The 24,695-nt window shown below is 38.3% G+C and overlaps 3 protein-coding genes and 1 long non-coding RNA gene across 7 annotated transcripts; 3 read left to right on the forward strand and 1 right to left on the reverse strand.

Moving 5' to 3' along the window:
- The first annotated feature begins 107 nt into the window (after window positions 1-107).
- LOC116327712 (probable E3 ubiquitin-protein ligase RNF144A-A) lies at window positions 108-6,142 on the forward strand. 3 transcript variants are annotated; one of them, XM_039609677.1, is made up of 6 exons: window positions 108-236; window positions 464-558; window positions 743-843; window positions 2,958-2,990; window positions 4,450-4,605; window positions 4,688-6,142. In XM_039609677.1, the coding sequence occupies exons 2-6, from the start codon at window positions 468-470 to the stop codon at window positions 5,141-5,143; spliced, it is 837 nt and encodes a 278-aa protein (XP_039465611.1). In that variant the 5' UTR covers window positions 108-236; window positions 464-467; the 3' UTR covers window positions 5,144-6,142. The 3 variants fall into 3 exon arrangements, with proteins under 3 accessions (XP_039465611.1, XP_039465610.1, XP_039465612.1); XM_039609676.1 differs by having other exon boundaries at window positions 176-263; XM_039609678.1 differs by lacking the exon at window positions 2,958-2,990 and having other exon boundaries at window positions 176-263.
- Window positions 6,143-6,229: 87 nt separating this feature from the next.
- LOC120439023 lies at window positions 6,230-8,534 on the reverse strand. Its single transcript, XR_005612327.1, has 3 exons — window positions 8,409-8,534; window positions 7,415-7,589; window positions 6,230-6,843 (listed from the first exon to the last, which is right to left on the reverse strand). It is a non-coding gene; the product is annotated as an uncharacterized LOC120439023 (long non-coding RNA).
- On the forward strand, window positions 7,596-11,434 carry LOC116327724 (probable E3 ubiquitin-protein ligase RNF144A-A). Of its 2 annotated transcripts, XM_031749374.2 has the most exons (6): window positions 7,596-7,838; window positions 8,018-8,186; window positions 9,006-9,100; window positions 9,230-9,330; window positions 10,220-10,375; window positions 10,460-11,434. In XM_031749374.2, the coding sequence occupies exons 2-6, from the start codon at window positions 8,158-8,160 to the stop codon at window positions 10,913-10,915; spliced, it is 837 nt and encodes a 278-aa protein (XP_031605234.1). In that variant the 5' UTR covers window positions 7,596-7,838; window positions 8,018-8,157; the 3' UTR covers window positions 10,916-11,434. The 2 variants fall into 2 exon arrangements, with proteins under 2 accessions (XP_031605234.1, XP_039465609.1); XM_039609675.1 differs by lacking the exon at window positions 8,018-8,186.
- A 10,050-nt stretch (window positions 11,435-21,484) lies between these two features.
- LOC116327713 lies at window positions 21,485-24,166 on the forward strand. Its single transcript, XM_031749361.2, has 5 exons — window positions 21,485-21,771; window positions 22,023-22,117; window positions 22,320-22,420; window positions 22,818-22,973; window positions 23,058-24,166. The coding sequence occupies exons 1-5, from the start codon at window positions 21,629-21,631 to the stop codon at window positions 23,481-23,483; spliced, it is 921 nt and encodes a 306-aa protein (XP_031605221.1). The 5' UTR covers window positions 21,485-21,628; the 3' UTR covers window positions 23,484-24,166.
- Window positions 24,167-24,695: the final 529 nt, after the last annotated feature.

Genomic DNA, 24,695 nt, shown 5'->3' on the forward strand with positions numbered 1-24,695 from the left:
AACCAGCAGCCCACAACAAAGGCTTTATAAGACAAACAAAGCAAAACATGCTCCAGGACCGTCAGGGAAGTTCCTAATTTAATTTACTTTCACTGTCACTTTGTTAAAAGAAAACACTGACTCCTCCCACCGATTGGTTAGCAGTTGCTCAGTTCTCCACTGCGCTCAACCTCTTCAGGCTGTATCCAGAGCGTCCGGCAGAAAGATCGACGTTGGCGGCATTCACGGGTGCAGAGGTAACGCAGCGTCGTTCAGTCAGTGATGTGAGTTACACTTGGTCGGATGTGCAATGGTGTGATTTCACTGGTAACTACTCTTATGATCGCACTTTTTGTTATTGTTGGAAACACCGGAAAGTTCACTTTCTCCGTCTGACACACACACACACACACACACACACACACACACACACACACACACACACCACTAAAGTGCACATTCTGGTTTGTTTATCATTTCGCAGACTGATGGCCTCAAATATGACAACGAAACAGGAGAAGTGTTATGATCCGAATGACCCAACACTTAAGTTTGTTGATAGAGAGGATGATTTGGATTGTAAGTAACACTTGGGCACTTTTCAAACTGGTGTCAGTGACGTTAAATTATATTTTGGAAATAATAAAATAAAATCATTTTAAGCCTTTGTATTGACATTGTGCAATGTAAAAAAACCCCGGACATTAGTGTTTATTCCTGTATAACACATTTTCTTTTAATTTGTGTGTTTGATTGTTCTCAGTTTTGTGTGAAGGCTTCAAATCTCTCAGAGCTCAGATGTCCTGCGGTCACGCTGTGACCCCGACCTCTCTCACCAACTGGTGTCGCAGGTTGTTGGACCAGGTAGGCCACTAAAGGTTGGCTGTGTTAAAATAAATACATTAAAACAACTGCATAAATAAAAATATACCTAAATAAATAACAAACAGAAGGAATCAGTCATCGTGGCAGTATCCTGATTTTGGGATAAATCAGATAATAAATGAATAATTTGGGCCTTAATTATTGAAGTTAATGGTTTTAATGCTACCACCCACAATTATTTTAAGCACACGTTTGTGATAAACACACATGTGAATAAATGCAGAAAACATATTAATTCACTTAAACAAAGAGATCCAAAGTGCAATGAAATAAATACCATTTTACTGGAATGATTATTGTCATATAGCTGAGAAAGAGCGAGAGAAAGACTGTTGGGTGAGAAACACTAACTGAAGTCAACAGAGGGAGTGGTGCACTTAACTTATCTCGATAGAAACCACCTCTGCTTTCAAGGAACTAATAAAATGGGACAGAAATGTTCAGCTCTGATTTCTGTCTGCGTTGTTGTCGCCTGTAACATTTATGTAATGTAACTCTTGCTTTAGTTAAGTGAAAGTTTCATAAATGGGAGTTTCTCAATATTTAACGCAAATGCTGCAGACGCATGACTCATCAGTGTGTACACAACATTTCAGTGCATATGATCATCTGAGATGATTTAGATAAAGAAAGGTTTGGTCACTGTTTGCTGAACAGCTGCTCTTCCACACTTATTGTTTTCAAAGTAAGCAGAACAGGACTATGAACTACATCTGTTGGTCATTTCGATCCTCCACCCATGCTCCATACATTTTTAATATATACACATACTGATTAACACTGATGTGCTGTTGAATCAGCAACTGTGATACACAGCAAAAAATTACACATCCAAGAGCCTCATGGACACGTTCTGGGTTTGAACCTGTGCTTTGCTACACAACCTTATATCCACAATGTCCACAGCAATATGAGAGTTTTTTTGAGAAATCTCTTTAGTCTTTGTCACAAGTTTTTGGGAAAAACTACTTAAAACTAGACGAACAGGTAATGAATGCCAGGTAAAAAAAAAATGTCCTGGCAATTTTTTGTTTTTATACAGACAGTCACAGAATTTTCTGTTAACAGTAAAATGAAAGATTCTGTTTATATTACCATTACAACATTTGTGTTCATTAGAACAGGACGGATGACCACAGCCCTCTTAGCACAGGGCTGACAGGACTTTTCTCTCATATAGGTATGATGTAGGTATTACAGGTACTGCAGTACCTGTAATACCTACAGCATGCTCTAATCATTCTAATAGAATACTATCATCAGCAATATCAAACGCTGCACTGAGGTCTAGCAGGACAAGCACAGAGATGAGTCCACTGTCAGAGGCCATAAGAAGATCATTTGTAACCTTCACTAAAGCTGTTTCTGTGCTGTGATGAGCTCTGAAACCTGACTGAAACTCTTCAAATAAGCCATTCCTCTGCAGATCATCTGTTAGTTGTTTGATAACTACTCTTTCAAGGATTTTTTAGCTAAGACAGCTGGGCCAAGAGATGGCTTTTTAAGTAACGGTTTAACTACTGCCAGCTTATAGCCGATTATTAGAGACAGGTTGACCATTTTTAAGATTGAAGCATTAATTAATAGTAGCACTTCTTTGAGGAGTCTTGTAGGAATGGGGTCTAAAAGACACATTGATGGTTCGAAGGAAATAATTACTGAAGTTAACGCAGAAAGATTAATTGGAGAAAAAGACTAAATGAATATCAATTGTACTAAAAGTAGTTGTAGATAATGTTACATCTGTGAAATTATTATGAGTATTTTTTTCTCTATTTGTTCAAATCTGTGAAGAAGTTCATGAAGTCATTACTAGTTAACGCTAAAGGAGTCGTTGGCTCAATAGAGCTCTGGCTTTTTGTCAGCCTGGCTACAGCGCTGAAGAGAAACCTGGGGTTGTTCTTAAGATGAATAGGGAGATGTTCTAGCTAGCAGAGTAATTTTTTTATAAAGCAGCAAACGATTTCTCCAGGCAAAATGGGGATCTTCTTGATTTGTGATATGCCATTTCCACTCGATCTGCTTTGAGGTGCGTGTTTTAGAGTTATACCAGGGAATCAGGTCCTTCTGATTTGATGCTCTCTTTTTCACAGGAGCTACAGTATCCAGTCATACGTAGTGAAGAGGTAAAATTATTAACAAGACAATCGACCTCTGCTGGAGTAGCATTCAAGTAGCTGCTCTGCTCTGAGAAGCAGAAAGAAGAAAGTCCTTTTTTTGCTGTTGTTATTTACTTTTAAACTAAAAATAAAATGAATAAAGCTACAATACAATAGAACAGCACAAGACAGCCCTTTATTGTCATTGTACATGTACAACAAAATTATAGGTGCTCCACGCCAACCGTGCAGTTATAAAATATAATTAGCAAGACAGCAGGAAAAAATAACAAACAGGAGAATTATGTGCAAACTAGAGGAATGTATACAAAAAAGAAAGGCACACATTGAAGAACAAAGTGTAAAGACTTGGTCTTTGTTTAACACTTTACAAAGTTTAATACTGAGTAAACTGAGGTGGAAAATGACTTGAGAACAAATTAAAATTGAATGGATTTGTAGACCCTTCCTTTGAAATCCAGCAAGAAATAACAGAGTTTTGGTTTTGTCATCTTACACATAACAGCATTCGGTTGTAATATGAGCAGTTTATTATTAAAGTAACACATGTACCTTGAAAAACTAAAATAAATCATAACATGAAACTCACCTCGTTTCTGTGGAGAAGTTGAACAGGTTTTTTCTTCATGTTCTCAGACCAGCTGCACTGGATCATCAGCAGCTTGCATCTTCATACTTTTTCCTTCAGTGAAGTCTTTACTTTTGTTGCCATTCATCTGCGTTGGAAAACCAAAGTGTTGGTTCTAGCTTATGAGTCACTGTTGATCTCAAATAATCTCTAAGCAGCTGAATGTTAAGGAAAGACACAAATATTTCTCCTTACCATAGGCTAAAAGCTTGATATAGACACAATGACTTACATGTCAGCACCATCCCCATAAGGCATATAAAGCCCTGCACACCACTGCACTTAAACCTGCACTTATATTATAGTTTAATTAAGATATGTTTATGATGTAATCAGATTAGCTTACCAGTGTAAAAAAATATGCTACATACTTAAAATGCTCTGCTCAGTATTACATAAATCACATTTTCAACAAAAGTTAGAGCGAAGACATAGTTACACAGATAATGTATCTGCAAATATTAACTCAACATTTCTGTGTGCTACAACATGGACATAATGACAAAATGATAAATGTGCTGGGGTGAAACTAAAATCACTACAGTGTTTTTAGTTTCACCCCGGCACAAAAATCACTGGTGTTTCAATAAACTACAGAATATTTAGCAATGCAGTTCTGAGATGTACAATGAAATATTTTGTTTATTAAATGTTATGTTTCATAAGCTGATAGGTAAGCGAATGCCACTGTACCTCTTACCCAAAATGTTTATAGTCATTATAATTTTAGTTTAACCTGATTTAAAAAACTGATTTAATTCCAATCCATCATAGTCTTTGATAGTTTTTTTTTCTATGAGTCTAATAAATATTTTCTCTTTTACTATTTCAATAAAGGGTGAAAGCAGATTTGTGTGTGGCGGATCTGGTTGTAGTGTTGAGTGGACTTTTGCAGAGGTTTGTAAAATGGGTCTTCTGACCCTTCAAGAAACGAAGTATTTCCGAAGAACTTTGAGATTCAACGCTGCCAGACAGACGCTTATTACCGGATTTGTAAGTGTCTAATTAACATATTATATTTATTATAGAAATTTTGTTATGTATTAAATGCTGTCACTCTCTTGTCTCTGTGTAGTGTCCTATATGCAGATCCACTGTGATGAGAGAGAATGTATCAGATTTGAATGTCCCCTGTAAAGTGTGCACAGCAGTAAAAGGAGAGCTGTTTGAATTCTGCTGGCAGTGTTTGAGGGAGTGGAAGGGTCCACGGCCACGGAAAGACCGCTGTGAAAATGATGGCTGCTGTAACGAATCACTAAAAACACTACAGACCTGCCCAGATATCACATTTAATTCAGTGGAGGAAGTCCACGGGTGTCCCTCTGTCCGTGCCTGTCCCACCTGTGGCTTCCTGGTAGAGCACAGCAAGAGGAATTGTAAATTTGTTGTTTGTCCTCGATGTAAGGTGAAGTTCTGTTTTGTGTGCCTGAAGAGCAATACTAAATGTATTGAAACCAGTGACTACTTTGGACCTTGCTTCAGTCGTGTAGCTCCCAGACAGACAGCTATACCTGTATGGCAGAAGAAATAATGAAAAAGACACAAAGCTCAAGTGTGTGAGATGTGAAAGTGCCTTTTCTGTAATAATATACCATGTTGTTTTTTTTAAATAACCTTTTTATATTTCTCTGTTCTCTTGGAAAAGTTGTCAAATATAATCAGTGTTGGTTTTTCTTGATGAGAAATTTGCTACCAAATGTGATCTTTACGGCTGCATTATGTCTGAATCATAACGACAGTGAACCTGAAAAATGTTATTCATTCATAGATTTAAAGTAAAGTTAATCATACATTCTGTGTGTGCTTATCTTTTCCCTCAACATTTAATTATTTTACGTTAACCTGTCATTGTTTGTTGTATTTTTAGCATTAGCTACATGATATTTAGCACTTATACTACTTGGGTCAGCCATTTCTTTCTTATTTTGATTGCTTAGTTTTTTTCCCCTAAAATGTTTAAAGAAATCAATGTTTAGTCTCTTGATACATACTTGAAACCTTGTTATGCTAAATCAAAGTAGAAAAAGTGTGTGTTTTTATTTTCACCTTCAGCCACCAGATGGCACTGTTCACTCTGTACACGAGTACACGTATTAATTAGAGCAGTCACAGGTGCGCCCAGTTAGAGACGAATGATTTTTAAAACCATGCAGCCTGCACAGTAAGTGAACTATTGAGATAGGATTTAGGCAGGTAATCAACAGCTACTGCCTAACACACAACAAAAGGTTTATATAAATGTTACTATAGAATACATTTGTTATTTGTCTGCCTGCAAAATGCCTGTATAATAAACATATATTGTTATTTATTACTCACAGTAAGTAACACTGCATTTCATAAAAAGAACATCATACCAACAGTTACACGTGGTGGTAGCAGTGCAATGGTCTGGACTGCTTTGGTGCCTTAGGATGACCTGCTGTAACTGATTAATCCATGAATTCTGTTCTCTACGAGAAAATCCTAAATGAGAATGTCCAACCATCAGTTCATCCCATAAAGCTCACTTGTGTTATGCATCAGGACAATGAACTGACAGCAAAGCTAAGTAAAGCAAGGCTACTTCACAAGAGCCCAAGAATAAAAATAGAGAGCTACAAATGAGCACAATGGGTTAAATTCAATAATCATTGCATTTATTTTTAAAGAAGATGAAAGCAGAGCATTTATGGGAATCAGCTGGAAAGTCAAGATAAGTAAATATTAGCCAATGATCTCAGTATCACTTTTTTAGGAACACTGATATTCATGGGGCTGCTGCGTAACCGTACATTTGTTGTCAGCTTTTGTTATTTCAACTACTAGTAAGTTACACAGGCTATCAATGAAACAAAAAGAAATAAAAAAAAGAAATATTATTATGCCATATTTGTGCATCATTTACAACTTGTGATAATAAATTAGTGCTGAAGTCTATATGGGTATGATAGAAGTCTTAAAATCTAAAGGAAGACCCAAAAGTGTAGAAGAGAAGATCAAAGATGACACAGTTCAGTCCCAGCTAGCAAAGATGATGCATCGAGTCCTTTGGTGTATCACATTTCAGTCCTGAGGTGAATCTTTTGGATGGAGTCGAGTGCATCGATGATGATATTTGTCAGCCTCCGTGGACCTTCGTCACCATCTGCACCACAGACGAGGGTTTGATCCCATATTCAGACAGAGATGCAGAGTCATCGTCCAGCGGCTTTCCAGAGACAATCAGCCGGAATTCAGCCATAAGATATCCTACACACACAACACAGGAGAGAGAGGAACCTCACTGAATATATAAACATGTCACAAATAATTATATCATGTCCCTGAACACCACTGAAGATTGTTATTTTTAAGTTGCACTCAGACAGCACTGCTCAACAAAAAACTAAACTAAGCGTGAAAAACATTTATTTCACACGCTTTATAAACCAAAGTGTGCACTAACAGTTTGTGCAATGAAAACACAGTAACACTGAGATATCCAGTTGAATGTGTGTTTGAAGTTGTGTCGTATTATTGTGCTTCGTGATTTTTGCACGGCACAAAGACCTCACATAACAATAAAACAAACTGAAACTGACACGGAACATAATGAAAACCAAACTGAACCGAAAGAGTTTTGACAATAAACATTTGATACAGTTTTAAAAAGATATAAGATTCATGAAATAAATGAGGACATTTGAATGAGTCTGTGTCATTTGTGTCACTTGATTTTCATTAGATTGCAACGCAATCACTCGACACACAGCTTCTTTACTTGTCAACTTTTCCTTCTCCATAGTTTCTCTTTCGATCTGTTTTGAGTTTTTGGGCTTACCTTTCTTTGGAAACAGTTGCGCTGCTTTGATCTTCAAGTCTTTCACGGTCTTCTGCTGCTTTTTGGAGTGATTTAATTTGATAATCCCGACCTCACCTGCAGGTGAGCGGACAGACAAGCTGTACCTGCACATTGTGTTTGTCTGGTGTGTGAGTCTGAGGAGCTCCTTCGGTTTCTGTTAAAGTCAGGTGAGTTGAGAGCGCATTAGTCACTGAGATGGGCTGTCTCTAAATAGTTGTTCAGCTCATAACAAACGCTTTATCAGACAAACATGCCAAACGACCCTTCAGCGCGGCTTTGTCTGCAGCCTGTCCGCAGCACGGACACAAGAACATTTCACTACACATTGTACTCTGTATGATACTGTATGTGACAAATAATAAAGATTGTTTGTTTGTTTGTTTGTTCAGGACTTCGCTGTTAGGTAAGTTTCATATCTAATTTAGTTTCACTATCATTATTATCGTTAAACGAAATCACTTTCTTTCTTTATGATTAATTTTAACGTGATGTTAGGTTTACTTTGTTGGTTTGATAGTTTGTCGTCATTGTTGTTGATCCATAGGCCTGCTGTCTGATCTCCTTTTAATGTTTTACTAATAGCTTGCACATTAAACTGTATATGATAAAGAAATCCGGCCACACGTTTGTGTTGACGTCACTCAGAGTCAGCTGTTACTAGGCTCGTCGCAGCGCCACACGTCTTTTGCCTGCATCGTGCATGTCCAGCAGCAAGATCGACGATGGCCGGATTCACGGGTTTCCTGCACAGGTAACACTCAGCGTGGTTCACTCACTCATGCGCGTGTTCCTTTTGGTTACATGTCCAATACTCTGAGTTCACTGGTAAAGACTTTTTGTTATGGTTAGAAAGTGCGCAGCGGAGAGTTCGCTCTTTACTTCGATCATTTAGTGTCTGACGGTCTGACGTCACAGTGATACTAAAACATAAAGCCTGTGATTAAAAACATAGTACTGAAAGTTCAGAACTTACTGTTACCAGGGCTGGAGTGGTAATTTGGCACACCGGGAATTGCGATGGATCAGTTCAAGGGCCTCCGAAGTGTGAGCAGCCCATTCGTTCATTTTCATTACCGACACTGTGTCGTCCAATAAAATCTCTTTACGCAACCGGGACCTCCCCTACCTTCCCTGTGCGCTCGTGCGCTCGAGTTTAGTGTGGAAAAAAGTTCTGAAAAGGTGGAGCTGAGAAACTGAAACCGAAAAATAAAAAAGAACTAAAAATAGATGTACAAAATATGTCAAAAGAACAGAGATATTATCTGCAGGGGTGCTGTTAAAAAGGGAGGAATTAAAGAGCTGGAGAGACGTCATTAGGAAGATTCAAGGATATCACTAAAAGCCGAAATGTGGCTTTAAATAATGATATGCTGCATTTCAGTGTAACTGAGAAACAACCCAGCAACAACCAATCTGATTAAAACCTGTTTCAATAACTCAATGCCTTTTTTTTGGTCGTTTTTTTGTCCCATTCCAGCCCAGACTGTAACTTATTTGAAGTGTTCTTTTCCCGAAATCGCAGGTTGTTTCTTTGAAGTGACACTGAAAGTGTTCTGTTACTGTTTCGCAGACTGATGGCCTCAAATACTATAACAAAACAGGAGAAGTGTTACAACCCTCTCGACCTGACATTTAAATTTGTCGATAGAGAGGATGATTTGGACTGTAAGTATTACTTGGGTGCAGCAGTATTGAGAATAATTACAATAATAACGGTGAAAATCATTTTAACCAACTTACATAAACCAATGTCACAAATCATTTATTCTTGAATTTGTGTGTGATTGTTCTCAGTTTTGTGTGAAGGCTTCAAATCTCTCAGAGCTCAGATGTCCTGTGGTCACGCTGTGACCCCGACCTCTCTCACCAACTGGTGTCGCAGGTTGTTGGAGCAGGTAGGCCACGAAAGGTTGACTTTGTTAAAATAGATAAAATAACGTCACCATAAATAACAGTGTACCTAAATAAATAAAAGCAGAAGGCATCGGGGGTGGTACCAGGTTTCTGATTTTGGGATAAATTAGATATTAAATTAACCATGATAATATTTTTAATTCTACCACAACATACGAGTACACACATGTGTGTAAGTGATGAAAATAATACCTGATCTATTATCACATCTTATTTTAAACATAATACACTGCAAGCGCTCTTTGGTCTCCAGACACATCACTCAACAGTGTGTACACAACATTTTAGGGCCTATAATCACCTCGAGTTGAACCAGCACCTGTGAGGCACTTCAAGAAATCACACATCTAAGAGACTCATAGACTTTTCCTGGGTTTAAACCGTGCTCTTCTAAACAACCTTACAGCCACTTTTTATCCTTTTAAAAAAAATCATTTTATTCTTTTGCATGTCACAAGGTTTTGGAAAAAAAGTATAAAAACTAGATGAGCAGCTAATCAATGCTGTAAAAGCCTGTATCAAAAATCTTAACCTGAAACCTGTAGACTTTAGACTTCAGTACAGCGTTGAATTACACCTGTGTTTGTCCAGCTGTGACCTTTTCAGTGTTTTATCAAACCATTGCATATCTAGCAATGCAGTTATTAGCTACATGAAAAAATTGCTTATTATATAATTTCTTTTATTAGCTAATAAGTTAATGAATTACAGAGCAACTCTTACCCACAATATGGTATTTATTGTTTTAATAATGTTTTAATAATGTAAGTTTAACTGAAACGACAAAAATCCAGTTCATCAAATTGTTTGGTGTTTTGTTTCCAACATGTGAATCTAATAATCCTTTTACGTCTCATTATTCCAATAAAGGGTGAAAGCAGGTTTGTGTGTGGTGGGTTTGGTTGCAGTGCTGAGTGGACTTTGGCAGAGGTTGTTAAAATGGCTCTTCTGACCCCTGAAGAAACTGAGTACTTCAGAAAAACCCTGGAATTCAACGCTGCCAGGCAGATGCTTATCATCAGATTTGTAAGTGTTGCATTAACATATTATATTTACTGTAAATGGAAATTTGTTATTAGTGTTAAACGTCATTCTTCTGTCTCCATGTAGTGTCCTAGCTGTGGATCCGCTGTGACGAGAGAGAATGAATCAGATTTGAATGTCCTCTGTAAAAAGTGCACAGCAGTAAAAGGACAGCCATTTGAATTCTGCTGGCAGTGTTTGAGGGAGTGGAAGGGTGCACGGCCTCGGAAAGACCGCTGTGGAAATCGTGGCTGCTGCAACCAGTCACTGAAAACGCTAAAAGAATGCCCAGATATCATCTTTGATTCTGTGAAGGGAGTCAACGGGTGTCCCTCTGTCCGTGCCTGTCCCACCTGTGGTTTACTGGTGGAGCACAGCAAGAGGCATTGTAAATCTCTTGTTTGTCCTCGATGTAAGGTGAAGTTCTGTTTTGTGTGCCTGAAGATCTTCACTGAATGCACCAGAACAAGTGGCATTTCTGCACCTTGCTCCAGTGGAGTGGCCCCCAGACAGACAGCTATACCTGTATGGCAGAAGAAATAATAGTAACAACACAAGGCCATCAAACTTCACTTTGTTTTGGTGTGAAAGTGACTTGAAAGTGGAGTTGATGCACTTTAAAATATATGATAATTATATTTTAAAAAATAGCTTTTTGCTCCCAAATTCACCTAGCAACTGCCATAAACCAGTCAACAATTCCCAGTATTTCTCTCTGACTGGAGATTAGCAGGAGGTCACTGAACATTCACTAGGTCTGCATGGTTAAGCAACTTCCAGTAACCACTTGTCAACCAGTCAGGAAATAAACATTTTATATAGAAATCTGCGGTTGGCATTTATCTGTGATAATATATCATATAATATAATGCTAAAGAAATGTTGTAGTTTGTTAATGAGAAATTTCCTACCAGATGTGAACTTTACAACTGTATTATGCCTGATTTGGGGGGGCGAGGGGGCGTGGCTGTGGCTCAGCTCGTAGAGCAGATCAGCTACTGATCGGAAGGTTGGTGGTTCGATTCCTGGCTCCCCCAGTCTGCATGCCAAATATCCTTGGGCAAGATACTAACCCCAAATTGCCCTCGGGTGCGTTCATTGGAGTGTGAATGTTTATTAGTTGTTTATTACTTGAGTTTAGAAGTGATTAGAAGTGCTTGTATGAGTGGGTGTGAACGGGTGAATGAGGCATGTTGTATAGAGCGCTTTGAGTACTCCGGGAGAGTAAAAAAGCGCTATATAAGAATCAGTCCATTTACCATTTGTAAAATCTCAAAAATAAATTTTAAATGTGAAGTTAAACACACATTCTTTCTTTTTGTTAGCTTTAACCAAAAGTTAAGATGTAAAACATGCAGCTCATTTAAATAAATTGTAAAAATGTTGTTTGCAAAAACATTTTTAATAAAAGCCAGTGAAGTTTCTTTTCTTTCTGCCATGTCATTGCATAGAGCCAAGTGTCATGTCAAATGTTTACCTTGATAATATATTACTTTTAAAAATGTGGTCCCAGTGTAGTGAACTTTACTTAGAAGCATCACATTAACAACTAGTACAGCAACTTGCCTATATTTTTGTTGAAGACAAAAACTTTATTATTTTGTGCTGCGAAGACGGTAAAACCAGTTTTTGTTCTGAATAAAAAAGTAATCTTAGTAATGTTTTAAAAAAAAATTAATTCAAGGTTTCTGTTTGTTTCAGTTTGATTCCAGTATATTTTAAATGATATTTTATGGAGATCAAACAATTTTCAAACATTTTTTATTCGCTTACATAGTTGGTGAAAATTGGGCGAAAAGTCCTTAAATGTCTCAAATGCAAATCACTGTACATGACGGGCCTTTATCATGAGTATCAGGCTTTTATGTATGATTTTACATGATATACACGACAGTCTGACTCCTCCGAGAAAGTTTATTCAAGTTAAAACAAAGCAAATTGGAATTTTACTTCTTGCGTAACTTTTTGCAAGTAAGTAATCTAAAAGTGCAATCCAGTCCATGACAAGTACAATGGTATATGTTTTTTGTTTTTTTTACATCATCAAAGCACAAATAATAAAAATCAGTACATTATTTACTTTCTTGAGGTTGTTCTGTGTGCCTTTACATTTTCTCATTTCTTGGTGTCCTGTAATGCTAATGATATAGCTAACATGACTGATTTATTATTTATAATCATTGGCTCTGAGCACAGAAGCCGATGAGATGGAGCATTTAATTTCAGCGGTGTTTGTACCCTTCGATTTGTTATTGGTGTCCCACATAATTTATCAACAACAAAAAAAGAGAAAAAAGAAAAAAGGAGCTAAAGAATTGTTTACACCCTGAGAAACTGCAGCTCGAAATAACTGCACAGGTTTAACAGTACAAAAGCATTTTTGTCCTTGGTCTGTATTAAACGGTTGGAGCTCGACGATGGAGCTCAGTCAGCCTCCGTGAACCTTGGTCACCATCTGCACAACAGAGTTGGGCTTGATTTTGCAGTCGGACAGCGACGCAGAGTCGTCGTCCAGTGGCTTTCCTTCAACGACCAGACGGATTTCACCCAAATATTTCTCTACACATGGAACACAGAGAAAACAGAAAGTTACTCCGAAAGCCTTAAAATAAATAAACAGGCTACATGTTCAAGGTTTTAACGCTGGAATTAAAATACTGGACTTATTTAAATGGCTCTGTTAAAGCCGCATCACAGAGAAAAGCAGTTCAGTTCAGTTAGTAACACTTTCATTATCTATGCTTCCGGACAGGGACTTATGGACCAGCCTCGTCCGTTTCACATTTATAATGTTTCAACAACTGACAATTGAACTGATCGTAATTCTATAAACAATTTTAAACATACAAATCATATTTTAAGATATTTGAATATTAAAAAATAGGCAGCATAATTTAAATGTCTTGTGTTGTCGTGTAACAGATACATTGTTTCTTTTGAAAAAAATCTTATTTTAGGTTCGCCTACCTGTGGAAAACGCTTTGAGCGCTTCCTTCTTCAGCTGGCCCACCGTCGGTTGTTGCACGGGCAGCTGTTTGGAGTACAAGCTGACTGTTTTCATCCCGCCTGAAGACGAGACAACAGCGACGTCATATCGACACATCGTGTGGGGGAAGCTGCGAGCGCCTTTCACTGTCTCTGTCTGAAGGTTATGCGCGGTTACGATTTCTTTTTATACAGCAGCAGACCCGGAAACATGCGTCTGAAATGGGTTGTTTCGCTTTAAGAAAGAAACAATAATGTAAACACGCCATTTATTTATTTGTTTATTTATGGTAATAAAATAATGTGGATGTTACTGACACGGTTCTAAAATACAAATAAACGATTAGATTGTTAGGAAGTAACAAAAATATAAGAATGAAAGTTTCGACTGTTTATAAGTTTTATTATCATTGTTGTTGTATTTGAATTTGAATCATATCGCGTTGACCGGCTTCTTAAAATCACTGCACAGGTTAATTCAATATAATCTCCTGTGAGTCACAGTGCCTTTAATCTAAAACACTGCATATGGTCTCCTTATCACTTACAGCAAACCTAAACCAAGAGCTTAGCGTTAGTTTTTAAATGAGTCTGCGGGTCATGTGTGGATATGAAATATATGAACAAACTGTTCTTTATCTTCTGTGTTAAACCATTTTATTAAAAAAGCCTGTAAATCTACATTTAAAAATATCACCGTCTTTTCAGAATTATAAAGCAGTAACTGCGAGGAAGTCCGGTTGTTCTGCTGATAGCAGTGAAGCAATCAGAAAGGCTGTGGAGTGTCGGTGTGTCAGTGGAGTCTGGCGTTTCTCGTCTTTGATTTAGAAGAAATCACGTGATTATTCATCTTCACCGTGTGGTCAGCAGTTGTTTTGTTAATCGATCAGACATTCGCTTTGAAGCAGCGGGCTTAGTGTCGGTTACAGGATTTTATTTATCCATGCATCACGTCTGCCCACCCTTTAATGTTGAATCTGTTACTGTTTGTTAGCCTGTAATAATCTTATTTCCAGGCATTTGAAGATATGGTACTCCACTGCTTCAGTAGATATACTCCAGCCCACACAAGTCTTCTCAGTTCACCGCTGTTCACGTCATTTCAACAAGCGCTGCTCGAGTCTCGCTGTGATAATATCCACATCGTAAGTGGATCAGTCACAGCTATGCTGCTCAGGTATGGTCCAATAACAGCATTACTGATGTGCATGTTAGATCGGACTGCCTGGTTACTGTTTTAGTATTTTGGATGATGGACGTTTTCTAACGGCAGGAAACTGCGCACCAGAGAAAGCATCCTCTACCCTCATCACTCAGTCACGGCTTTAAAATGCTGAAAGGCGCTTTGTAACAAATGCTCACCACAATACAGGAGAAATTGTTTATACAGAGAGATGGTAGCGTGGTGCAAGAACGTCCTGGTCCGAGTCCACCTTCAGGCTGGCCTGCGACACGCTGTGCTTTGTTTATGTCTGTCCTGCGTTTCACCCCAGTTTTGCTGGGGACCCTGAATTGAATAAGTGGAAGCGAACAGATGGCTGAACTATGGAGCTTTTCCTTCTTACATACAAAAGCAATTAACTGAACAGAATTTTAAAATTGGCATTTATCATTGTTTAATCTTTTTTTTTTTTGGCGTGTGTGTGATTACTTTCAGTTTTGTGTGAAGGCTTTAGATCTCTAAAAGCTCAAATGTCCCTGGTCATGCTGTTACCCTGGCATCTACAGGGTTGGACAGGCCAGGGCACACCTAAAACCTATTTCCAGTCATGCATGTCTTTGGACTCTGGAAGGAAGCCAGATTTTTGAGTAAGCATAGGGAGAACATACAAACTCCACAGAAGTGGATTAAAACCCCGGACCTCTATGTATGAGGCATCGTACCAACATGCTTGCAATGCAGTTCTGAAACATGCAAATAAATATTCTGTTTCATTAGATGAGAGGTTAAGAAATGATACAGAACTCTGCTGGAAGTGTCTGAGGGAAGCATCCACGACCTCAGAAAGACCCCTTTAAGACCTCTTTGCTGCAGTCAGTCTCTAAAAGTACTGCCTTTGAGTCTGTGAAGGGAGTCCATGTCCCTCCATCCATGCCTTACTCACCTGTTGTTTGTGTTGGAACCCAGCCAGACACATTGCAAACCTCTGTTTGTCCTCAATGTAAGGAGAAGTTTTGTTTTGTGTGCCTGAAGACTGAATGCACAACAAGTCAAATATCTGCACCATGCTCCAGTGTGTGGACCGCCAAACAGACCTCCATACCTGTTAGGCAGAAGAAATGATGGAAAAAGACACCAGCCTGCTGGAGCTTTGTTTTCTTTGCGTGTAACATAATTTCCCATACTGCGTTTCATGTCCTTCTCTGGTTATAACATGAGGTCAGATTTGGCATATGTAATCATTATTGAGTTTTGTTGGTGAGATATTTTGCTGTCACATGTGATTTTTTTTGCCTACTGCTTTTAGTTTAAGTCACAAGGACCATAACAAGTCTGAAACTTTTCATTTATTCATAAATCTGAAATAAGGTTGAACCTGGATGTACTTTATGTAAACATTCCTTCATTTCAGTTTAATTCCATAAGATAGTATATTTTACTTAGTTTCAGTTATTTAAAGCCATAATTAAAGCCTGGTATTCCCGGCATGAATAGGTTGCGGATAAAATTCCCCCACAGGTCCGCCTTTATCCTAAATGCTGGTTAAGTGGCACAAAGAAGAACATTTGCTGCATTGCTGTGGTTTCCAGCAGAACCAAAGGTATTACAGAAAATACACAATAAGATTTAAATATGGAACCGAAGACGACGTGTAAACCAGAAAATTAAAATAACTTTCAAACATATAGACAATGCTCATCATAATGCCTGCTAGCTCAGTTTCGAGTTGAATCACTTTATCAGGCATGAATTTAAATGCTGTCATTCAGATGAAAACTGGAAACTACCTAATACACATGCACCACTGTGTGTTATGTAACCAGAACAATGTTTGGTTTGGTTTTTTGCTGTTTCACATCCTGGTTGTCGTGCCAAATGATAGGTATGAGTGAATTCATCAGTAATCTTATTATTATATCATTTTTTATCCAGTTTGATACACATTCATAACACCACAATGACAAAAGTAACACAATAACCCATTCAAGCTCTCCAAATAAGAGAATAAATCCAGTTGATAAGACAATCCAGTGACGCTGATCGGTAAATCAGGTACTTTCCTCAACTTTGGCTACATGGTGCAAGGTTCCAAAAGTAGAGCGATAAAACCCATAAATGCACAAAATAAGATATTAAACCTGGACTCTCTGCAGAACTAACACTGATTACGTAAAATAAAATGTACAAAATAATCCTGACTGCTAATCTGCAGTTGCATGAGTTTTCGTAACTGGTGGAGAGAAACCGAAAGTGATAACGAATAAGTAAAAACCAATCTTAGGGGCATTTCCTGGTGTGTGCAGACAATAGCTTCAGTGTTTACTGCTCATTCTAAACCTGAGAAGGATATCAGGTCAATGGTGATAATTCAGGGAAAACTGAAAGGACAGCTGAAACAGAGCGACTGAGAATCTGCTACAGCAGAGAGAAGGGCATGTTTTGGGAGTGCAGTGAGGAAAGAGAGTCCCAGAATGACACAGCTGAGTGTGGCACCAGCTGAGTAATGAAAAAGGATTCAACGTAGATGCCGCAATCAAGGAAACAAAGGCAACAAATGTTAGGGTGCCGTGAGGGGAAAACCCAAGCCATATTGAGAAGTGTCTTGAAGACAACAGAACCAAAACAACAGCAAAGTGGCAAAAATATATATTTGTGCAGGTAATAAATGGCTTTACTATGATATGAGGTCTGCCCAGTTAAAGAAAGATCAACATGTTTAAGATCCTCCCACAGATTTCATTTATGTTCACATCAGAGGACCGTGAGGCCTCAAAAGCTTCATCCTATGCACTGTAGGTAATAGTGGAAATTTATGTCTGCTTTGGTTTGAACCACCAGCCTTCTGATTAGTAGATGAACTGCTATTCTGCATAAGCCACCAGCAGAAACTGGTGTGGTAATAATATTGCTTAACAGCAACTGCAATCTAAAGGCCGCACCCAAACAGTCCAAAAGGAAACTGTGGCTGGGTGTCATGGCACAGACTGATGAGGAAGCGGTCCTGAGCTGTAGCTGGATGCTGTTCCGATCCCAAGCAGACAGAATAACCCCACGGTTTGCATTTTCACCTTTAGCCACCAGCCAGCTCTTCTTCATATTTACTTTTTTTTTTACTCTGTATATCAGGTATGTGAATTAGAGCAGTGATAGGTGGTGCCTATTAGAGACAAACAGATTTTTGATGCCTGCGTGTAGCAGTGTGGAATTTGTAGTATACAAGGACTATTGAGATTTGTAGTCAGAACACAGACTGTAAAAAAAGAAAAAAAAACTTTTATTATTGAATAAGATGGAAAAATATCTCAATATGACTTTCTTGGGAAAAATTATATACATTTACAGTTATTTTTGAAAAACCAACAAATAGCAAGTTAGACATCTTAGCAGGGAAATAAACACAAGCACAAAATAAACACAAAATACATTATTATATCCCAATTATTCATCATTTACAGCTCATGATAATTAATTAGTGCTGAACTCTAAGCAGGTATGGGACAAGTCTTGAAAGAGCCAAAGATGACGGATTTTGTCCTTTGGGGTCTCATATTTAAGTCCTGCTGTGAGTCTTGTGGATGCAGTCGAGTGCATCGATGATGATATCTGTCAGCCTCCGTGGACCTTCGCCACCATCTGCACCACAGACGAGGGTTTGAGCCCATATTCAGACAGAGATGCAGAGTCATCATCCAGCGGCTTCCCTGAGACAATCAGCCGGACTTCACCCATAAGATATCCTACAAACACAAGACAGGAGAGAGAGGAACCTCACTAAATATATAAAGATGTCACAAATAATTATATCATTTTCCCTGAACATCACTGAAGATTGTTATTTTTAAGTTGCACTCAGACAGCACATGACTTTGGCCACTGCTTAACTAAAACTAAACTAAGTGTGAAAAACATTTAATTCAACTGTAATAAAAATATTAACTGGAGACAAAAACAAAACCTCAACAACAGTGTGGACTCACAGTTTGTGCGACTTACTGAAACAGCAACACAGTACACAGGAAATGTGTTTGTAATTGTGGTCATATCTGTTAACACAGCCTGTCTGAGCTGGGTTCAGCTCACATGTTTCCTCAGACTGAGATGTCCACTTGAATGTGTGTTTGAAGTTGGTGTGTTGTATTATTGTGCTACACAAATACCTCACATAACAATGACACCAAACTAAATTGCTCTTAACTATATTATTTTTACCAATAAAATTAAACACTTCATGTAGGTTTTTTTTAAATATATAATTTAAAAGATTCATAAAAAAGACAAAGACATTTGAATGTAGCCTCACAATAGAGTCACATGATCACTCAAGAAGTAATTTTTCTTTTTGATCTGTTTTGGGTTTTAGGCTTACCTTTCTTGGGAAACAGCTTCAGCGCTCCCTTCTTCAGGTCACTGACTGTTTTCTGCTGCTTCTTGGAGTGGTTTAATCTAAGAATCCCCATCTCCCCTGCAGGTGAGAGAACAGACAAGCTGTACTTGCACATTTTGTTTGTCTGGATCGTGTGTGAGCGGTACGAGCTCCTTCAGGTTATGTTAAAGTCAGAATAGGCGTGGGCTGAATTTATCCTTTTAGGTGGGTTGTCCCAAATAGCTGTTCACAAAGACTAGCGGTAGCAGCTTATATGACCTGACAACGGCAGCTTTATCAAAAAACCACACCAACAGATGCGTTTGGACTGTTAGGGAAGTTCCATATCTAATTTAGTTTCACTATCGTTTTAAATCGAGTTATAAGAAATCGCATGGTTTATTTTTGCCACACATTATGTTTACACTGTAGGGTGGATAGTTTACATCAGCTGAACAGACAGACCCAGGGCTGGACTGGGACAAAAAATCAGCCTGGGCATTTTGACTAGAGACCAGCCCACCAGGTATTATAGGAAAAGCCATAAAGCCTTTGAATGAAAACAAACGTCGTTGTGACAGTGATGTATACTGGCTTGTTGGTATACATGAATGATTTCTATACATTTTACATCAGATGACCACTTTGGTTGAAAGATTCAGTTAATTATTTATTAAAAGCGAGACATTTTAAATGAGAATAAGGAAGAAAAGTATTTCTTTTTGCCCTCCTTTACCAGTTAATGCCCTACCTGGCCCCCTGGCAAAACTAGACTGCTAGAGCCGCCCCTGCACAGTTACCAGCTGTCAGCTATGCAGAAAAGGATCCTGGTGTTATTTGTCTCTTAGAAACAGTTCATAACTTCCCTTCAACTCATCCATGTCACCTAAAAGGTAAACCTGTTTCTCCATCACCTGTTCAGCTCTGATGATTCAGTAAGGACATCTCCTGGTTTCATCTTCATGTTTCCCTCTCACCACATATCCAAACCGACATCATGACCAGCAGCTTTACAGCTGTGGCTCCAGCAAACATCAGCTGGTCCTAGAAAGTAATATTAAAATAAATTCTAGCTGAAATACGGGACAAATCCTGTTCCTTTTCACCTTAATACCATGTTATTCTGTTTGTCTGTGATAAGATTGCTTTTAGAGCCGTTGCCCAAGCAAGGAGGAGGGTGCATCCGACCTCCTCGGCTGTAATTGGTCCAGCCCAGAGTCGTTCATGACCAATTGGCCAGTCCACCACCCTTTATTGTTTATACCATTACAGACAACAACAATAACAACAACAACATCGGCCCATAAAAACGAAAAATCACCATCGGCCCACTGGGCAAATGCCCAGTATGCCCAAAGGCCAGTCCAGCTGTGGACATGGCCAATATATGTCGTTATTATTGATGATCTATGCCAATGTGGTGTCTGTTCACCTTTTAATGTTCTTGTAATCAGAAGGCTTCATACTCCACTGTTTTAGTGAACATATCCTGAGATAACAATTCAGGCCAGGAATTCAACTCCATCCCAGCCACCTTATAGGCTAACTCTGTGTTATGTGGGGATGTCAATGAAGGAACGACACTGATGTTGGTTGTGCTGACTCACACAACGTCTGATGTGGTGTGCATATTTAAAGACAAGATCCAGAAAGCCATTCTTAAAGGTTTATTATGGCAATGAGTTGAATGGATGGATGTGTGATTTTCTCTAGACATTCAAATAAGAACAAACAATCACAATTAAGGATCAAACCAAATCACAGTGCTATCATGCTACTGAAAGGATTCAATAGATTACTATATCAGCTTGTGTCACTAATGCATCCAACATCTTAGCATTTCCATTTCTTTAAAGTTATGGCTCTGGTGTAACACAACCAGGGTGAGGGAATATCCATTTACATTGCATGGCAACAAGGTTAAACAGAGTCTTCTTAACTTGAACGTTCTTTGTTCTCAGTCTGCTGGTGAGGAGGTAAAAGCCTACCAGGCCAAAGTGGAATTATAAAGACTCCTGGGTATTTCCAACAGCTGGTGCTGGTGTAAGGAAGTTAGATTCCTGCCTGTGGCCATCTCATCCACCTAACACACTGCATACTGTAATAGCCACACCCTTTTTGCACATGCTCTTATTTCTTTCTTTCTTATTCAGATATTTATCAGTAAGTGACTTATATGCATGTATATATAGCATATATTGTGCTATTTCTTACTTCTTGTATTGTCTGAACGCTCGTGCAGTAGAGAGTGTATGTTGTAACACAAGACACAAAAAGAGAGCTGATTAAGTTGTCTAACTAACTCATCTACACCAGGCATGCTGTAGAGTATGTAGCAGCACTGAGGAGGTGGTTTGACTCCAAACGATTAAAAAAAATCAAACAAGGTATTTCGACTTTTTTCATTTTCAACTATTTCGAGTTCAATCTCGAAATTTCGAATTAGTTCTCAAAATGAACACTAATAATGAACACTAATGAATGAAATTAAATAATGAAAAAAAATCTTTAAAAAAAATCTGGACTTAATATCGTCGTCGTAAAAACCAGCAGGAGAGGCTAAAGTCGAATTTTACCAACTACAGAGGTGCGGCCCTGAAAACACACACACGGAGGGAGAGAGAAAGAGATAGAGAGGGAGGGAGGAGTATCGCTGCTCATATTCACCGCAGAACAAAACGATTCTTAGTCGACCGCTGGAGATACTCCCGTGAACAGATAGTGCGCAGTGACAGTAAAAACCAAGATGTTCAACCGGACCACACCTTTGTGCTCACCTCACCAAGATTCGGGCGTTGCACCGTTCATCAACGTGCCAGATGTCTATTACATGTATCCAGTGTGTCCCGCAGACAGAGCGCCGATGTACTTGCCCCTGCTGCTGCACAGGTAACAGTCTCCATGGTTCACTCAGGTTATTATGCTCTGACTTTTCGTTACGGTTGTAAACTGCGAAAATTCAGTGTCACAGTCTGTCATCACAGTGATGCTGAAACAGCCGCTGATCAAAAACTTTATGTTAAGAAGAAACGCGAGCTGTGTGCAAGTATCAGAAATCTGCGCAACACTGCAGCTCACACACTCTTTTTTTAAGTGAAACCGGAAGTGTTCATTCTGATCTGTTTGTTGTTGTTTCGCAGTGTGACGCCCCCAAGCGTGCCAACAACACAGGAGAAGTGTTACGACCCTCATGACAAAACACTTAAATTTGTCGATGGAGAAGATGATTTGGACTGTAAGTGACACGTGGGCACTTTTCAATGTGACATCGAACAGATTCAACTTTAATATAGAAATAATGACGATAATTAAATACAATAATTTTACCTGTGCTCACATTAACCTAGGTTAAACAAAACGCATTAGCATTTATTCGCGTGTAACATTGATTTTTTTTTTTTTTTTTTTTTTTTTTGCCTGTATGTGATTGTTGTCAGTCTTGTGTGAAGGCTTCAAATCTCCCAGAGCTCAGATGTCCTGTGGTCACGCTGTGACCCCGACCTCTCTCACCAACTGGTGTCGCAGGTTGTTGGACCAGGTAGGCGACTAAGGGTCAGCTTCATTAAAATTAATAAATAGCAGCCAACATCAGACACAGTGGCAGAATTCAGATTTTAAACAGGGCAGAATAATTTTGCCTGTGTCTTGAAATTACAGAAGTTAATGTTTTTAATGCTACATGCACTGAATAAATCAAGAAAACAATGCCCAATATCTCGTCATTATTTTTTTTCTCTCCCCTGCGGACTGGACTGGGACGATATTATTTCATTTGTTGATAAGACGCAGTAACCCCTCCACACAACATAGTATTTATAGTTTTATTAATCAAAGATTAACCTAAACATATTAACTGCAATTCATGAGATTGTTCTGTCGTTTGTTTTCAACCCTTGAGCTGTATAAGTAACGTACCGTTCCTTATTTCAATAAAGGGTGAAAGCAGGTTTGTGTGTGGTGGGTCTGGTTGTAACGTGGAGTGGACATTTGCAGAGGTTTTTAAAATGGCTCTGCTGACCCCTCAAGAAAATGCACATTTTAGAAGAACCATGGCGTTCAATGCTGCCAGGCAGACACATACGACTAAGATGGTAAGTGTTTCATTAACATATATATTTCATGTAAGTGGAGAATCGTTAGACATTTCATATTGTCCGACCTCTGTCTCCATGTAGTGTCCTGGATGTGGATCTGCTGTGACGAGAGAGAATGAATCAGATTTGAATGTCCTCTGTAAAAAGTGCACAGCAGTAAAAGGACGGCCGTTTGAATTCTGCTGGCAGTGTTTGAGGGAGTGGAAGGGTGCACGGCCTCGGAAAGACCGCTGTGGAAATCGTGGCTGCTGCAACCAGTCATTAGAGACACTAAATAAATGCCCAAATATCACCTTTGATTCAGTGAAGGAGTGTCCCTCTGTTCGTGCCTGTCCCACCTGTGGGTTACTGTTGGAGCACAGCAAGAAGTATTGTAAATCGGTTCATTGCCCTCGATGCAATGTGACATTTTGTTTTGTGTGCCTGAAGAGCTCCAGTACATGTTTGATAACCAGGTGCATTCCTGCCCCCAGACAGACCTCTATACCTGTCTGGCAGAAGAAATAATGGGAAAGAAACAAGGCCGTTAAGTTTCACTTTCTTTAAATTATGAGTGTCTTTTCTAAATCAATTGACCATGCTGTGTTTTTTAATTCTCTGCTTTAAATGTCATCGCATTAAAAATAAAAATAAAAATTATGTTAGTGAGAAATGTATTACCAGATATGATCTTTGCAGCTGTGTCATGTCTGAACTGTAATGATAAATCTGATAAATGTCATTCATTCATAAACTTAGAATAAGGTTAAACATTCTGTGTGCACATCCTCTCCTCTGGTTACTTACATATATAACACATGTCGTCTCCTTATCACACATTTTGTTTGTTTTGCTAACTACGTGATGTTAAATCTGTTTAGAACAAATGTTTCGTGTAGGAAAACCTTGTTATGTTTAATCAACGTCAATGCTCTTATTTCCTCTAAATTGTTTCGAGCAAATGTCTTTTTTAATAAAACTTTATGTTTAATTAAAGTCATTGTGTAAAACATTCAGTATATTTAAGTTAATTGTTTCATTTTCAAAATTAAAAATAAAAATGTGTCTCTGAGGAAGAAAAGCTTGCAACACCATATTTAATACAAGCCTGTAGATTTTTCTTTTTTTCTGCCTTTTTGTTCCTTAGTGTATAGAAAATGAACACTGTCATGTAAAATGTGATTCTTTACTATACATTGTTAAAAAAATAAATATGGTCCAAATGAAATGATTTGAAAGTTAAATTAATACAGTGACTGAGTTAAAATGCAGATTTTTTTTTAAAATTATTATTATTGTTAGGTTATTCACACAGTCTCAGCAGGAGAAGGCTTCGTCACTTTGTGCTGTTGAGTTGGGGAATGCAGGAAAACCTGTTTTCATTCTGTTCTTCATTTGTACAATATAAAATATTTAACTCTTAATCTGATTAAAGTTTAGCTGTTTGAAGGTTAACTTAAATTTCAAGTTTCAGTGTGAACCCAGGGATATCAGTATATTTTTTCACTCTTTTTAAATTATGTAAAATCATTGTTAACGTATTCACATGTAAGTCACAGCATGTATTGCACTGAGGTAAACATTTTACAGAAGAATTTCTATCGCTATTTAAAATCCAAGCTCTGATATGTAATGTTCCAAGGAGCAAAGGTGTCTCGCTTTCTCCCCAGACATAAAGGTTTACTAGGCTAAATAAAATAATAAAAAAAAACGTCAATCATCTTTGTTTCCAGAGTCCCA

Source organism: Oreochromis aureus, linkage group 3 (assembly GCF_013358895.1).
Source record: "Oreochromis aureus strain Israel breed Guangdong linkage group 3, ZZ_aureus, whole genome shotgun sequence".
Classification (NCBI taxonomy): Eukaryota; Metazoa; Chordata; class Actinopteri; order Cichliformes; family Cichlidae; genus Oreochromis; species Oreochromis aureus.